General features: G+C 39.8%; 1 protein-coding gene across 4 annotated transcripts in view; it reads right to left on the bottom strand.

The window, feature by feature from the left end:
* Positions 1-4,898: 4,898 nt before the first annotated feature.
* The window catches only part of SMOC1 (SPARC related modular calcium binding 1), a 159,214-nt gene continuing 148,111 nt past the window's right edge, over positions 4,899-16,001 (bottom strand). For 3 of the 4 annotated variants that reach the window (XM_075192636.1, XM_075192637.1, XM_075192640.1), the window contains exons 12-13: positions 11,621-11,674; positions 4,900-5,356 (exon numbers count right to left, since the gene is read on the bottom strand). In XM_075192636.1, coding sequence (XP_075048737.1) covers positions 5,340-5,356; positions 11,621-11,674 — 71 coding nt within the window. In that variant the 3' untranslated portion in view covers positions 4,900-5,339. Of the gene's footprint in view, positions 5,357-11,620; positions 11,675-16,001 lie in introns of all 4 variants that reach the window. The other variant, XM_075192638.1, reaches the window with a different exon arrangement.

Below are 16,001 nucleotides of genomic sequence, written 5' to 3'. Positions count from 1 at the left end.
TTCAGATGAATATAGATTAATCACCAAAAAAGAGAAATGAATTTGCAAAGTTATATTGATCCATCTTCCCTGATGTTTACAGACATCAATGTTTCCTTAGCATCGTGACCAGTTGGTACATGTTACTATGATCAATCTATATGGAGGGCCCATGGGTAGTGCCCAGTAGGCTGCCATACAAGATTACCCTCTTCTGTAGATACATTTCACAGCACAATTCCTTCTTTGATTGATACAATACTGCTTTTAACACCGACTTGTACCAGAAATAAACATACTATACAGAATAGAACAGACAACTCATTGAACTGAATAATTTTTTTTTGTTTGTTTTTTTATTTTTATTTGGTTGTTATAATATTTTTGCTCTAGTTTTTTGGGGGTTTTTTTTCTGGTTTTTTTTTTTAACGCCTCCTCCAGGAAGTTGCAACATTAATCTTATGAGGTAATAAATCATGCTAAGATTTACTGTAAAAAAAACTTGTAAACCTAAAACTTAATTTGCCTTGTTTAAAAAGAGCTACTTATAACATTTACAAATATATATGTGTGTGTGCGCAAAGCTTTCCTGAGCCTATCAGACCTGAAGATTTTGAAGGTAAGCATATGATCGTGAGTCAATATATATTTTCTTGTCAGTAGTCACACAGAGGGGCACTGCCTCTTCTAGTCAAAATTGGTTGACAACAGAGAACACTAGCCTGAACTCCGCTGCATAACAACCGTAAATACAATGCCAAATACCTGCTATGTTACCTTTAACATCATGTATATATTTGAATATTATGAGTAGCTTGTAAATATAAGGTAACTTTTATTTTATTTTGTATTTTATTGAGATAAATAGACAAAAATACGTGTCTGCTGCAACAACTATAAAATAATACCATATTTGCTGTGCTCAAAGTCCCCTCTGAAAACACAACACCTAAAACAATTTGACAACAATTTTATTTTTCAGGCAATAGAATATTAACCATCTGGTGACCATTGGTGTGCTTGGAACCTCTCTCCAACACTTTTTATTTTTTACAAATTTGGAAAAGTTTTAATTAAAATTGTTACTGAAACTAAAGTTGTTTCCCCCCCCCCACCCCCCAAGAGCAATGTGTAATGTATTTTGGTACCACTCATGTGTTGTAATATTTTTAATACAAAACTATATGATATTTAAATGAAATGTTGTCTTTGGTGTCTTTATTTTCATATGCTGCTAAACGTATTATATGTCCTGTGTACAGTCCCGCTAATATGCTCTCTGTGTCTTACCAACTAAACAGGCTGCTTTTATTTAGAAATTATACCATTTTGGGTCTTTTTATAGGGGTTGTCCATTTTTTTTTCTAATTAAAGTTATCCACCGCCAGAATGGTCCTGTTGCCTGAAGCAGAGAGACCGCTTACACTATGACTTATGCCAATGGCAGAATAAGCACATCCATAGCTAACAGTAGACTTCTATTGTAGAGCTATTGTGGTGTTTAATGCACTAAACTCCTGGGACAATGAGCAGTGTCTGAAACCACCTTCATACCGGAGGGATGTGCATGGTTTTTGGAGAAGGGGATATTTAAAAGTGGACAACCCATTTAAGAATTATTTAGAAAATAAGTTCAAAATACAACTACCATTTTCAAGTGGTAATATATGTCTATGTTCTGGAATGGTGCTAAAACAACACCAATTAATTCTAAAAAGACATAATTTATCCATTTCATATGAGCGGTAAAGCTTTAAGACCAGTGAGCCTTCATCTGTGTCCCCCTTTCATAATCAGCATGCTGCTGAGGCTGGAGATGTATGGGAGGGAAAGGGGGTGATGTTCAGTGGGGGGAAAGGAGTGGGTGATGTGCTGAGGGTCTTGGGGGAGATCTGAGTGGCATGAGGTGGGGTTTCGGAATATATGTGGGGGCATTTTGTGACAAGTGGGGGTCTGAGAGCATCGGATGATATTTTGAAGCAACTGGCAGATCTGAGTGGCATGTGTGGGAATTTTGGAACATGCAAGTACGTTTTGGGTCATATGGGGTGCTGAAGTTGTTTTGAAATTAAGGATAATATGCAGCCCTTTTGGAAATGGGATCTGCAGCCCTTCAAGTTTATCAGGTTGTCCATCATGGTTGTAGACTGTGTGATGTGTCCTTCCTAATATAAGCACAGTAATCATAGTAGCAGAGTTGATGAGGTTGAAAAAAAGACACCAGCCCATCAAGCTCAACCTATTGCGATCCCTTGTATTTGAAATTGATCCAGAGTAAGCAACCACCAATCTGTTTCAATTGTTAAAATACCCCCAGACCCAATATTGTAGTTCTATTTTTACCCTATATCCACTACTATCTTTCATTTTAATTAACAGTCGTATCCCTGGATACACTTTTCCGCAAAAAAAATTGTCTAACCCTTTCTTAAACATAAATCAATGAGTCATTTCTACGTTCTGTTACGTAACTATTTTTGCAGGTACATAACTGATGTCAAAATAGATTGTTTTGGGGTGAGGGTGAAGATGTTAATCTAAATAGAAGCTACCCTAAATATGTGCGTGATATTTCCTTAATGTAATCGCATGTGGCCACTAAATCAATCTTACAGTGAAGATATATAGAAATGTAGGCTCAAAAGTCTCTATATATCTTCACTACCCCAAAACAATCTATTTTGCTCTATTAATTTAGGGGCATTAAGGTAACCCCAAGGGTCTGTGGCAGCATCCTATTACCTTTCCCCATCTTGGAGGAGTGCAAGCTCAGCAACCGAAAAAGACATACCTTATGTCAAAAACATATCTAGAAATAAAAATATTAAATAATTAGTGGTTAAATGGGGAAAACGAACCATAAAGTTATTAAAATTAGAATGAGTATGTAAAAACCAAGTACTGTAAGCAAATGTAAGAATGAAATCAAGTTCGCAAAGATTACTAAAGACAAAGTCTAATACCCATTTTGTTTAACTACATAAGCAGCAAAAGGAAAGAACAAAATCTTACTGATCATATTGGACTACTTAAAGGTACACAAGGAAAAACAAGTGTAGGAGAGATAAGTAAAAAAGCAAATCTCTTAAATGTGTTCTATATGTCTGTGATTATAAGAGGCAGAAAGCAGATGTGGTTTTAACATTTAATCAGAGCCAGCAAAGTATAGACTTCTGAGCCCAACATCAAGCCATCAGTAAAGTATGTTTCAGGGATTCTAACAGATGCTCTCCAGAAATAAACCATAGAAAATGATTTAATAAATGCGTTCGCTTGGTTTCATGAGACCATTCATGCCAAACCAGTGTGATTAGCTTTTAGGAGAAACAAAGTTGGAAACTGGATCTATTCTAGTGAATTAGATGGGGCATATTTGTATTTTGCAATATGTGATACTGTTCAAAGCAGATTACCATAGCAGTCTGCTGCAGAAAGATTTATAAGGAATGGTGGAGGGGGGAGGCAAGTGACATGTAATGAAGATAAATGTTGCTCATCTCTGTCCTAGACCGTAGTAACAATTATGCTACTTACACAGTAAATGATGTGAAAACTGTGGCAATGGATAGTATTTAGGAACACTAGAAGACGGCAAGCTAAACATTGGCACCGACTGCCAAACAACTGAAACCTAATGAAATCCCGGAATGCATAAAAAAGGGGGATAGATGCACATCATGCAAAGATATTTTTACCATTATGGCACAAGTCAGAGCACAACTCAGATATAGGAGACAGTTTTGGACTAAGAGGTAGACAACCTCCCTAATAAAGAGAATGGAGTGGTTCAATGATTAAAGGTTAAATAGCTAAGGCTTATTTACATTGGATAAAAAGAGACCTTGATGGTATGAAGTCATTTGTATAAATATACCCATGGTTAATATAAAATTTTGTCTAACCATCTTTTCAAAGCACTGTGTAAATGACAAAGGAACGTCCACGACAATGGGTAAACATGCTCTCGTCATCCCTATAGAAAGAGGGTCTCCACTTGCATGTTGAACAGAAATTTGTTGCCATAGGAAGGTGGTAATATTAGACTTATTCATTGAACCGATCGATAAAGGTGAAAATCTTACAGGAGGATGGTTACAAAACAGTATAGAGAAGCCACTCAATATCACAGTATCGGCCAATACCAGTGATGTCACCAATGCCGATACAGCTTCATCCTTTGAGGCACAAGAAATGTTGGCTATTTCACGTGTGTGATCATCGTTTCATAGAGATTAATGCGTCTAGTCTAGCCCCCAAGTTCCTAATTTGATGTATCCCAATGTATCCAGTTTTATTTAATTATGAACAAGCAGTCCTAAGCAGGAATGGGGTATCTATAGTAACCTTGGTTACCATAAAGACTTATTATTACATTATATTTTCAGAGTGTTTTGTTAATGTTCAATGGCTGTTTGTGACTTGTGTGCCTGGCCATGTGTTTGAGTCATCAGAAAAGGTTACCCATACGCTGTCACCGGTATTGTCTGTTCAAAGCTTGTTATAGGTTGTAGCAAACCCTTTACAATTCTTCCCTTTTTTCCCCCATTCACCATTCTTTCTTTGGAAACTGTAGTGGTTCCAAAGTATATTGTCTGTGTATAGTGTTATCAAGAACAGCTGGGCTGGCCACAAGAGGTCCAGAGTCGATCCCTGGTGGTAAGGTCCGAATCCCAAAAGCTACTACTCGGATGGAAGCACAGCGCCAAGGAGAGAAGGTGAGAAGCATTTATTGTATACACTATTTATCATACCAGTATATCCAAGTCACCTTTGTGCATACAGCCGCCAACTATGGCTTGTCTGTAGCGCAAACGGACAGAATTGATCATGTATAATATGTTGCATACTACACACGTGGTGAACAACCTACTGAAATATACTTACTCATTACATTTGTTTAATCAATTTTAATTTACAAAATGAAAGCAATACAAACACAAATGCTATAGTTACAGGATGAAAATCAGCAAAAAACAGGGACAGGATGCCAACTAGAATCTTATAAAAGACAAAAAAAGTGTTAAGACCTGTACAAGTGGGACTGTACAATTTACATATACAATTATATACAAATCTCCTTTCTTCATCCAGAGTCACAATGAGTTCAGTTACTAATTGTCAGTAGCAGATTCTTTTTTTTGTCTTAATTAAAAAAAAAAAAAACTAAAAAAAGGGAAAAAAAGCATTTTTTCTTGTTCTTGGATTGTTGGTTCTTTAAAAAAAAAACAAAAAAAAAAACATGTTATGTAAAAAGTCCACTTAAAAGTGCAAACGTTGAGCGGTCCATCGGCTGCCTCTGATTGGATCGTTACGAAGAGGCCTCTTCTCCTTCACTCTTCATATTACGTGTGTATGCCTCTCTACACAAGGCGACCTACTGCAAAAAGACATAATAACACATCTAGATTATTTTATGTTGGGTTTTAAAATAGATAATGGCAAATTCATACTTTATTTTTAGTTCTTGTTCACCTGTCATTTTAAAGGGCTTTTACAAACCTATACATTGTTATTTGTTTCTTGTTGATCTTTACCTTTGTCCATCTAGTATTTACATCAATTTCTCTGGCATTGCGTGCAACAACTAGTGCAGATGCGGCATTATCAAATAAGATAACGCAAAGCCTAAATACGAACTCGTTCATCTCTGCTCTTAACAGAAGCCACAGGTTTAAGAGCTGTATAAGATGGTGAAACAAGTAGCACTTACAACCTGACATCAACAGTGCCTTTTTTATTTATTTTTTAAATTGCCCGTAAAATTAGTTACATTGCTATTTGCAACAATTATAAACAATATAGTCTATTTTTAGCACCTCAAGACATTTTAGCGCTACTTACAATTCACTAATACAGAAAAAAAGACACTTTGCACGTTAATTGCTTTTTGTTCTTATTGATATTAATACATTTCTCCAGTATATATGTATTATTATTATTATTTTTTATTTATAGGGCGCCACTAGGTGTCCGTAGCGCCGTACAGGGACAAACAAGTACAATACAAGGTGGGACGGCACGGTACAGTAAACAGTAAGCACAGTAACTCAGTAAGCTCAAAGCACAGCTAGAGAGAGGGGGAGGGAAGACCAGCAAGCGCTGGAGCCCAAGAGGAAGGGCGCGGATGACGGGGAGACCCCCAGGGGGGTGGGGGAAAAGGTAGCTGGAGAGCAGAGTTAGAAGTGTAGGAAACAGGAGGAGAGATGGCCCTGCTCAAGGGAGCGTACAATCTAAGGGATTTGTCTATGTAAACATAGACAAAGACTCCAGTTACCTGACTGGTATAATAAGATCTTTCTTATCACATGATTTCCAGACTATTTCAAGGAGCCATCTCGCAACGATGCCATAAGTCCTTGTTCCCTGCTGTAGACGTGTTGTTTGCTATCATTGATTTGACTAACCTCATTGTAATGTCTGTTTTGCTATCGTACCGTACCCTTACCCCTTCCCCTGCACTTTCCCATCCCCCCTCTAACCCCTATTCTCTTTTTGTTTTCTGTACCCTTAATTGAAAAACTGCTAATAAAAATATTGTTGGGGAAAAAAAGAAAGTACTATTACACTAGCACTAGTCATTATCTGGACTGAGTACAGGGTGGAGCTACTAACTGGTATTGACGCATGAACAAGGAGGCTCGGAGTCTAATGCACCCCTGGTATTCACCAGGAACCCCCACAAGGAGGTTTGGACTTGGCTGCAAGAGGTGCGCAGGTCGCGGTTCTCTTACCAGTGTACTAGTGATGAGAATAGACAAACGGTCTGGGTCAAGCCAATCAGGAAGAATGGAGCAGAGGGAGATCCAAAGGGAAGTCAGAATAGCCAAGGTCAACCAGGAGAGCAGAATAATCAAATTGCAATCCAAAGGAGAGGTGTAGGAACAAGCTGGTTCAAAGCCAAAAGGAGCAATATAGGATGAGGAATAACAACATAAGAGACACTGGAGACCGGTAAGACCTGATACGCTGGCACTGTATTGGTGTCAGAGCCAGGTTAAAATAGAGGTAGGGAGAAGCTGACAGGCTCTGGAGTGAATGGCGGGCCATTGCCTAGAAACAGGACGCGCTACTGCGCAAACACCCAACGGCGCAAGGACTGCCAGGGAAGGTGCGTATGTTGCCTAGCAACAGGATGCCTCGGGCAAGAAGTGACAGGTGGTCGTTTCTGCTCCATGGACAAGAAGTGTGTCAGCGCTTAACAGTACCCTCCTACTCTCCATCTGGGGTGAACTGGCAACAGGTTTATCCAGGAATTTAGCTTAGATGAGGGGCATGAAGGTCAACTTTTTCCACCCAGGATCTCTCCTCAAGGCTGTGGCCCTTCCAATAAATAATTGGGTCTTGCCCCGAAGGGAACACAAACCTAAAATTCATTCCACTTTATGCTCATCGCCAAGTGAAGTCTTGATAGGAGGAGGAGCAGCGGGCTCTTTGAAAAATTCATTGAGGACAAGAGGTTTTAGTAAGTAGTTGTGAATTTTAATATAAGGGGATAATAGCAGTTTCTAGGAGGCTGAATTAATAACCTGGAAGATGGGGAAGGGACCAATGAATCGTGGAGCCAAATTCATTGAGGGAACCCGAAGCGTAAGATAGTGGGTGGATAACCACACCCGATCCCCTACTTGAAGAACATTGAGGTTCCTCCGGTGACTGTCACAACAGAAAGCTTGTAATGTTGGGAAGCCTCAGAGAGTTTTGCTCGAGTTTGTGTCCAAATTTGGGAGAAATAACAAACCAAAGTGTCAACAGCAGGAACCATGGTAACAGGTTTTTTGTTTTGTAAGACTGGGTAACACTGGATGCCGAAGATCATGAAAAAGGGAAAGGAACCAGTAGATGTATTTATGGGATTATTATGTGCGATCTCGACCTAGCAGAGAAGGTCACTCCAAGAGGATTGATGTTCAGACGAGTAGTAGCGAAGGAAGGATTCAAGGTCCTGAACAACTTGTTTTGGTTTGCCTGTTGGTCTAAGGATCGTATCGAGATGAGAATTTGGGGCTAATGCTAAGATTTTTACAAAAAGACCGCCAAAATTTAGAAACAAACTGTACCTCACGGTCTGAGATGATTTTGTGCGGACAACCGTGGAGACGAAAGATGTTCTTAATGAACAAATGGGAGAGTTCGGAGGCAGATGGCAATTCCTTGTAAAGAATGAAGTGGGCCATATTGAAAATCTATCCACCCTGACCCAAATGGTATTAGAGCCGAGACTCTGAGGTAACTCTGTTATAAAGTCCATAGTAATGCTGGTCCAGGGAGAATTTGGAATCTGAAGAGGAAGAAGAAATTGCCTTGGAACCTTGTGCCAAGCATGAATATTACAGGCTTGTATGTATTTGCGGACATCTGACCAGAGGGAGCACACCAATAATATCTGGAGAGAAGGTCAATGGTCTTAATGAGCCATCCTTCTTTTTGGCAAAGAAAAATCCTGCACCCGCCGGGGAAGAAGACTTCCGTATAAAGCCCCATTGAAGGTTCTCAGATTTGTATTCAGACATGGCTTGAGTCTCAGGTAATGATAGGGGATAAACTCTGCCCCTGGGAATGGTTTTGCCAGGGACAAGATCAATGGGACAGTCCCAGGGTCGATGTGATGGTAACCACTCAGACGCGGATTTACCGAAGACATCCAGGAAATCCATATAGGGATCGGAGAGGACCACTTCAGATGGGAGAGAGTGACATGGAAATTGAGTACTTAAGATACGGAATATTGGAGAGACAGTGCTTGCTTCAAAAGGAACCCCAAGAGATGACTTGGACCCGGTGCCAGTCAAATTGCGGAGAATGTGTCCTTAGCCAGGGTAACTCCAGGATGTTTGGGTTATTGGATTGAGGAAGAATTAGGAACATCATCCACTCAGCAAGGAGAACTCCTACATGCAAACATAGTGGACTAATGATACATGTAATGGTAACTGTGTATCAGAGGTTGTAGCAAGAATGAAAGGGCAGACAAGGTTTGGATGCTAGAGTGGCAGGTGTGAAGTTCCTAGTGGATCCAAAATCCACAAAGGCAGAGAATCCAATGAGACCATCCAATAAAGAGGTTAACTGGCATAAGAAAGTCAGCATTCTTTAGGGAGCAGGAAGTGTGAGAACTGGATTCTAGGACAGCCCCCCTTTCATCACCTGGGAGGTGGTGTTTCCTAGTCTTTAGGTGCAAGAGGACAGTAGGTGTCCGGCTTTCCCTCAGTACAAGCATAGATTACTCTTAAAGTGGCACTCACGTTCTTCACGAGAGAGGCAAGAGCGTCCAGTCTGCATGGGTTCTTCAACAGGAGGAACTGGACACTGGAATCGTAGAGCCTGGTGTGGAGAAAAACGGCGGGCCTGATCCTTTTCGTAAGAGCGTTCCCAATGGAGAATATCCACTTTGATACAAAGAGAAATTAGATCATCTAAGTTAGCAGGCAGATCACAAGAAGCAAAATAATTCTTAATACTACCTGCTAATCCTTGCCAAATGGTGGCTACTAGGACGTCATTATTCCACTTCAACTTTGAGGTTAAAGTCCGAAATTGGACTGCATACTGTCCTGCTGAAAGCGACCCTAAGCCGTGATAGCTAGAACAGTCTGTTGGGTGGAAAAAGATCCCTGAACGGAATACAAATGAGCGACTACTCCCTGGATGCTTTGAAGCAACAGCGCAAATTGGATTGCTGTTGCTCAAGTTAAATGGAGTAAGAGGTCATGTGCAGGCGGTTTACCTTGTCAATCCATGGTGCCAGAGTATATTCTTAGGACTGAGTACAGAATAGAGCTACTAACTGGTATTGACACAACTGAACAAGGAGGAGCGGAGTCTAACACACCTCTGGTGTTCACCAGGGACCCCCATAAGGAAGTTTGGGCTTGGCTGCAAGAGGTGCGCAGGTCGGGGTTTACCAGGACAGTTACCAGCGTAGTAGTGGTGAGAATGGTCAAACGATCTGGGTCAGTTAGGAATAACGGTACCAAGGGAGATCCAAAGGGAAGTCAAAATAGCCGCGGTCAACCAGGAGAGCGAAATAACCAAATCGCAATCAGAGGAAAGGTGTAGGAACAAGCCAGGTCAAAACCAAATGAGCAGTATAGGATAATAACACAAGAGATGCTGGAGACAGATAAGACCTGATACTCTGGTACCTTAATGGTGTCAGAGCCAGGTTAAAATAGAGGGAGGGAGAAACCGATAGGCTCTGGAGTGAAGGGCGGTCAGTGATGACACGGACTGCCGACTGGTATCGAAAATAGCGACCCGTTGGTCATCTCTGCTCCATGGAAGAAGAGCGGGGACGGCGCCTGACAGTCATTCACGTAGCATTGTAACAGTGTAAGTGGCTAGTTATATAAACAGCCGCTAAAGGACTAAAGTGATGCTCAGGTAATGTGATCATGTGGTGAGGGTTTGTAATATGTACCCACGGATATTAAACAATCCAATGTTTCTGTATGTCGAGCTCTCGGTCTGATATACTGTACATCATGTTTTTCTGGTGGATAATTTTGTAGTACTCCAGACAAACAGCTGCCATTGTTTCCTTTGGGGTTATTTTACATAAGACTACAATAGCCGACTCATAGGGGCATATTCAATTGACGGCGTGATCGCTGAAAATCCCGCGCTCCATAAATATTACCGTTAATACGGTAATCCTGCGTGTAAAAACCGTTAATACAGTAATTTACTCGCTGGATTTCAGCTCGCAGCTCAGGGAGCTGCAAGCTGAAATCCAACGAGATATTGCCGTATTAACATTAATGTTTTTGGAGCGTGGGATTTTCGGCGATCACGCCATCAATTGAATATGCCCCATAATACAAGCCTTACTCATCATAATGGGCATGCAGCTATGACATAGCTTATCCAGAAATGTGTTATCTATATTGTTCCAAAAACCAGGAAAAAAAGTATACAATTGCTGGGTGTTCTTCTGCCATCAGTCACTGTGAGGAGCACTGCTAGATAATTTAATGAGGATGGAAAATCCAGGAGCAGTGGGGGAAAAGACAGGAGTCCTTTTTAAAATGCAATACAGTAGACTTTAGGCATGGTGTGCCAAATTATCTCTCAAGCATTCTGTATGACAGATTCCATACCTGCGTATATTTTAGCGTCTGCCATGATCCAAATACAATTAATGTTAATAAATGTAAGTGTACAGAGCAGTAAGGTTATTTACATGATTGTTTAAACAGTATACAAATTGAAAAATACAAATTATCATAAAATGACTGCCCTTGGTATCATTTATATATATTGGAGAGATGACATGTGACATTTTATTCCAGATTACTGCCTTGAAGCTTGTTAGGGAACAAAAGAGGTGTCACTTTAGCCTAAAATGAAAAATTAGCTAGTACGACGACTGTCCTAAAGTGGCAGACATCTTACATTTTGCAAAGTTTCCATTTGTATTTATGAATTTTGCAGATTCCAGTCCGTATGGACCATTTTGTATTTTTTTATTATTTAAAATTTCAGTGGCCCCTTTAAAGCAGAGGCTGATTTTAATTTCCCAGCATGCTCTGAGAGTGGCTGACAATGAATGTGAGATTATGTGCAGAGCAAGTGTCTTAGTATCACAGTAATGTTAGTATATATTATTTGTATATATTATTTGATTATTATGCTTGTTACTTACAGAAAGGGTTAGCGCCTGGTCTCCTTCCAGGAGGAAAACTGCCAGCAGTGGTACCTGTGAACAAATAGTCAGAGTGTGGTATAAGAATAACGGATTCCTCCAGAATCTATTGACAGTTACAAAACTTTTCAGCCCCTATATCCACTACCCAAAGGATTTTGCTTTAGATGAGATTGTCCTTTCTTTCGCTCGTTTGGGGGGTGCCTAGGATTTACTTTGTGATCCGGTGATCCGCTGTTCCGCCTCTCAACAGTGTGTTACACATACCTGTATCAGACATTAACCAAAATCCTGCTTAGAACATCTATGGTAACCTGCAGCATGTAGGTGGATAAATACTTTTTAAACAAAAATATCATTAGCAACATTGTCCTGGAAACTTGTGCATGTGTATTTGTCGATGTTGAGCTCAAATGACAAAGATGAGTTTGTTGAGGAGGTTTTTTCCTGAAGCATGTTACTTGCTATGTCCAAGCCTGTTCTAGAGTGAGTGAGCCAAAAAAAAAGCTAACAATGATCTTCGGCTAGAAAAGTAGTGGTTTGTTTCCCTTGATCCCTTGTTTCCCCTTTCTTAACGAGATACAGCTTATCTCCATACCATATTCAACCAGCATTGCTGATTGGAGCGCTTGGTGATCCAATGCACGGTGTCTACATAAAAGAGAGCACCTGGTTGGATGGACAAGGTACTGGTTCACTCAGAAGCCACCTTTTAGGATTTGGTGTATCACTTCTCAGTACATCAAGTACTTTGGATTTTCAAGCTTTCCATAAGGTGTGTGTGGATGATCTGTATAAATGAAAGCTAATACCCAATACTCTTAGCATTGATAAATGTAGCCCAATATCCAATAGCCTTTTAAAGGAACTTTGAACTTAAGAACTTTTATTAATATCAGAACAACTGTGCATATTATCAATCACAGATCACTGTCACACATTAAAAAAGGGATTGTTATTTGCTAAATATGTTGGTTATAGTTAAGGAGCTATGTAATTCCTAACCGAAGCGCTGTAAACATTTACAAAATTGCAGGTACTAAAATAGTAAAGGGTGCTTACTAATCTTACGATCAAACAGAAAGGTCCAACTCTGCTTGAAGGAGTTATCCACTTTTTTTATTTATAACTCTTTATTAGAACATGCTCCCTCCATATAGAAAATAGGTCTATGTAACTCTAATACAGCCCATGCATTGTAGCTCTTCAATATAGTTCTATCTTGTATATGGAGAGAGCATGTTATTATAAAGAGTTGTCCCATTGAATCCTCCAGTGCCAGGAGCCATAGAGCAAGCTGGCTATTGGCTTCAGATAACAAGTGTGGCACCTAGAGAGAAGCCCCCTACATACTGCACAAGGGCAGCACGGTGGCTTAATGGTTAGCACTTCTGCCTCGCAGCACTGGGGTCTTGAGTTAGATTCCCGACCATGGCCTTATCGGTGTGGAATTTGTATGTTCTCCATGTGTTTGCGTGGGTTTCCTCCAGATGCTCCGGTTTTCTCCCACACTCAAAAAACTTAATTGGCTGCTATTAAGTGTGTGTGTATGTATGTATGTATGTATGTATGTATGTGTGTGTGTTAGGGAATTTAGACTATAAGCTCCAGTGACCGAGTTCTCTGTACAGTGCTGTGGAATCAGTGGCGCTAAATAAATGGATGATGATGAACACAGGAGAGTGGTTATTTTGAGGAAGGATTGTCCAAAAGTAGACAATCCACATTAATAAACAATAATTATACTTTCAATAGATGTGTGAAATTATTGGTGAAAACATTTCTGGTCTGGTATAAATGCCCCCAACTCCATCTAGATGCAGACAATTTCGAGCACAGCAATATTTGATACTGGAAACATATCTGTTCTCATATGAAATTTCCCCTCAATGACAAATGTCCAGTAACTGCACTTCGGATTATATAAATGAATAATGAGGATGGTAAATATTAACTTCAGAAAGTATATAACCTTGCACAGTGAATAGTCTTACGTTATGCACTGCAAAACTATATCAATGTTTTAGAATATGTATACATTGCAATTGCTTAAACTATCACTAGGTGGCGGTAAAACATAATCTGTGTGTTTAAAGCACCATCCAAAATATGACTGAAAGAAAATGTATCAGAAAATGATTATGTAATTGGCCTGATCTAGTTGTAGCGTTCTGGTTGTTACACAGCAACAACTGTATGCTTTTCATCTACGCATGTACATGTGGTAATGCTGATTTGTTGAAGGTTGTGATAACACAAATATGAGTGTTATTAAGAGGACATAATGTAAACCTCACCAGCTATAATCTGTTTGAGAGGGATTACCTCTGTTTTCTATTAGTGATATAATTATGATTACATGCCAAAGTAAAGCATTAACCCATGCAGTGCTTAAACAGCAGCATTGGGTTCAAACGGTATTAAGGAGAAGAAATTGTCGTGAACAAAACCCCTATAGCCCCAGTTCCTCCACAATACATTTTGCCTACATTACAAAATTAAATTGTAACACAATAAATTCCCTTTGATAACACTATACTTTATGTTACACAAAACATGTTGCAGTGCTACAAACTTTACAACGTGTGATGATTTTATTTAGCGCATCTATCTCCATGTTTTACTAACCTACAAGGCCATCAACAAAGCTGCACCAACATACATCTCCTCTCTTGTCTCAAAATATCTCCCAACTCAGCAACTCTGTTCTGCACAAGATCTGCATCTCTCATCCACACTCATTACATCCTCCCATTCCCGGTTACAGGACTTTTTTCGGGCTGCACCCACTCTATGGAATTCTCTCCCTCACACAATAAGACTCTCCTCTGGTCTACAAGCTTTCAAGCGTTCTCTGAAAACCCACCTCTTCAGACAAGCTTATAATAGTCCTCAACCACCCTCTTAACCTCACTACATTACCCTACTATTACCACCCGTTATACAACTACCCTTTGACCAACATTGTTGTGTGACAGAATCATTTCGTTTATGAGTCACTTTTACCTTTGCAGTCTGGCTGGGCCGACTGCAAATGTAGACTTACAATCTGTTGGACAATGGGAGTTTGACACATGAGGTTAAGCTTGCGAGCAGGGCCTTCTCACCTCTTTGTCTGTTTTACCTAGTTTGTTTATTAGTTTACCATGTTTGTTCCCAATTGTAAAGCGCTACGGAATATGTTGGCACTATATAAATAAATGATGATGATGTTTTCCCCCTTTGCCCACAGAACAGTGCATGTTTGTTGTGGCCAAAGCGTCTGCAACACAGGGATACTAGTCCATGTTGCTGGATCTAAACTGCAAATAGCTTATTCCACAGATGATGTATTGTATCGAGATCTGCTAACTGGAGAGGACACTGCAGTAAGCTGGGATCCCTAAACAAGCCATTCATAGATGGCTACTCTGCTGTCAGAAAGGAGCGCTCCTATACGGCAACAATGCTCAAATATCCTGTGGAACTCAAAATTTGCTCTACTCTTACTAGGGTACCAAATGTGTGCCAAAAAAACACACCCCACTAAAAAAAATGTATTATGCAGCTTAATACAAGCAATGGTACAGAATGTATTTATTTTCTCTATTCTTTCGTTCTGTTGGTCAGTGCTATAATAATAACAGAGTAATAGAAACGTTCATTTCTTTTGCACAAATAAAGATCACTACAGTCAGACCTGACATACATTCCTGGAATCCACACAGTAGAACCATGTGACAGTGGCTAAGAACAGGATGTCCATCATACGCCGGACATCATTCAGACGAGCAGAGTTATAATAAGCGAGCGAGGCTTTGAAGACAAAGCATCACTAACTCCTTCAGCAATGTTCAGGAGGTATATCAGAAGCATCACCTACCTATGGTGGAGTAAAGCTGGCTGGCTGGTACCAGTGACTTCAGACATCCTGGAAATACTGACCCTCCAGTATAATTTTATTTTGGGTAAATCCCAGAATAAACAGAGACAGGTAGCTCTCTAGCTAGAAGATGGCATAGAGGAACTTTCCTATGAAAGATCACAGAGGTATGGTACCACCAGAAGAGTATATTATAACCAGAGATATTATATGATTACTGATTATTGTGTGTCACATTAAATATTTTTGCATTCTGTTTAGCCATAAAGGATTTAGAGAACTAAAGTAGAAAGCTAAAGACAGGGCTAGAACGTGAAAATGCAGTTTGGTTATATTCAACATATATCTGAGTAAAAGATAGGAAGGAACATAGACTCCAAAGTATTTGATGTTTTGTCAGAAACATTTACAGGAGACAGATTATGAGATGGGAGACAGAATTGTGTTTATAACTGAATGTTATTGTATTTTTTAACAAGCAAATGAAACAAAATGGCTGTGATCCACTGTCCAGATGAA

This window comes from Mixophyes fleayi, chromosome 12 (assembly GCF_038048845.1).
Source record: "Mixophyes fleayi isolate aMixFle1 chromosome 12, aMixFle1.hap1, whole genome shotgun sequence".
In the NCBI taxonomy this organism is placed as follows: Eukaryota; Metazoa; Chordata; class Amphibia; order Anura; family Limnodynastidae; genus Mixophyes; species Mixophyes fleayi.
This window is presented reverse-complemented; position numbering and strand designations above follow the sequence as displayed.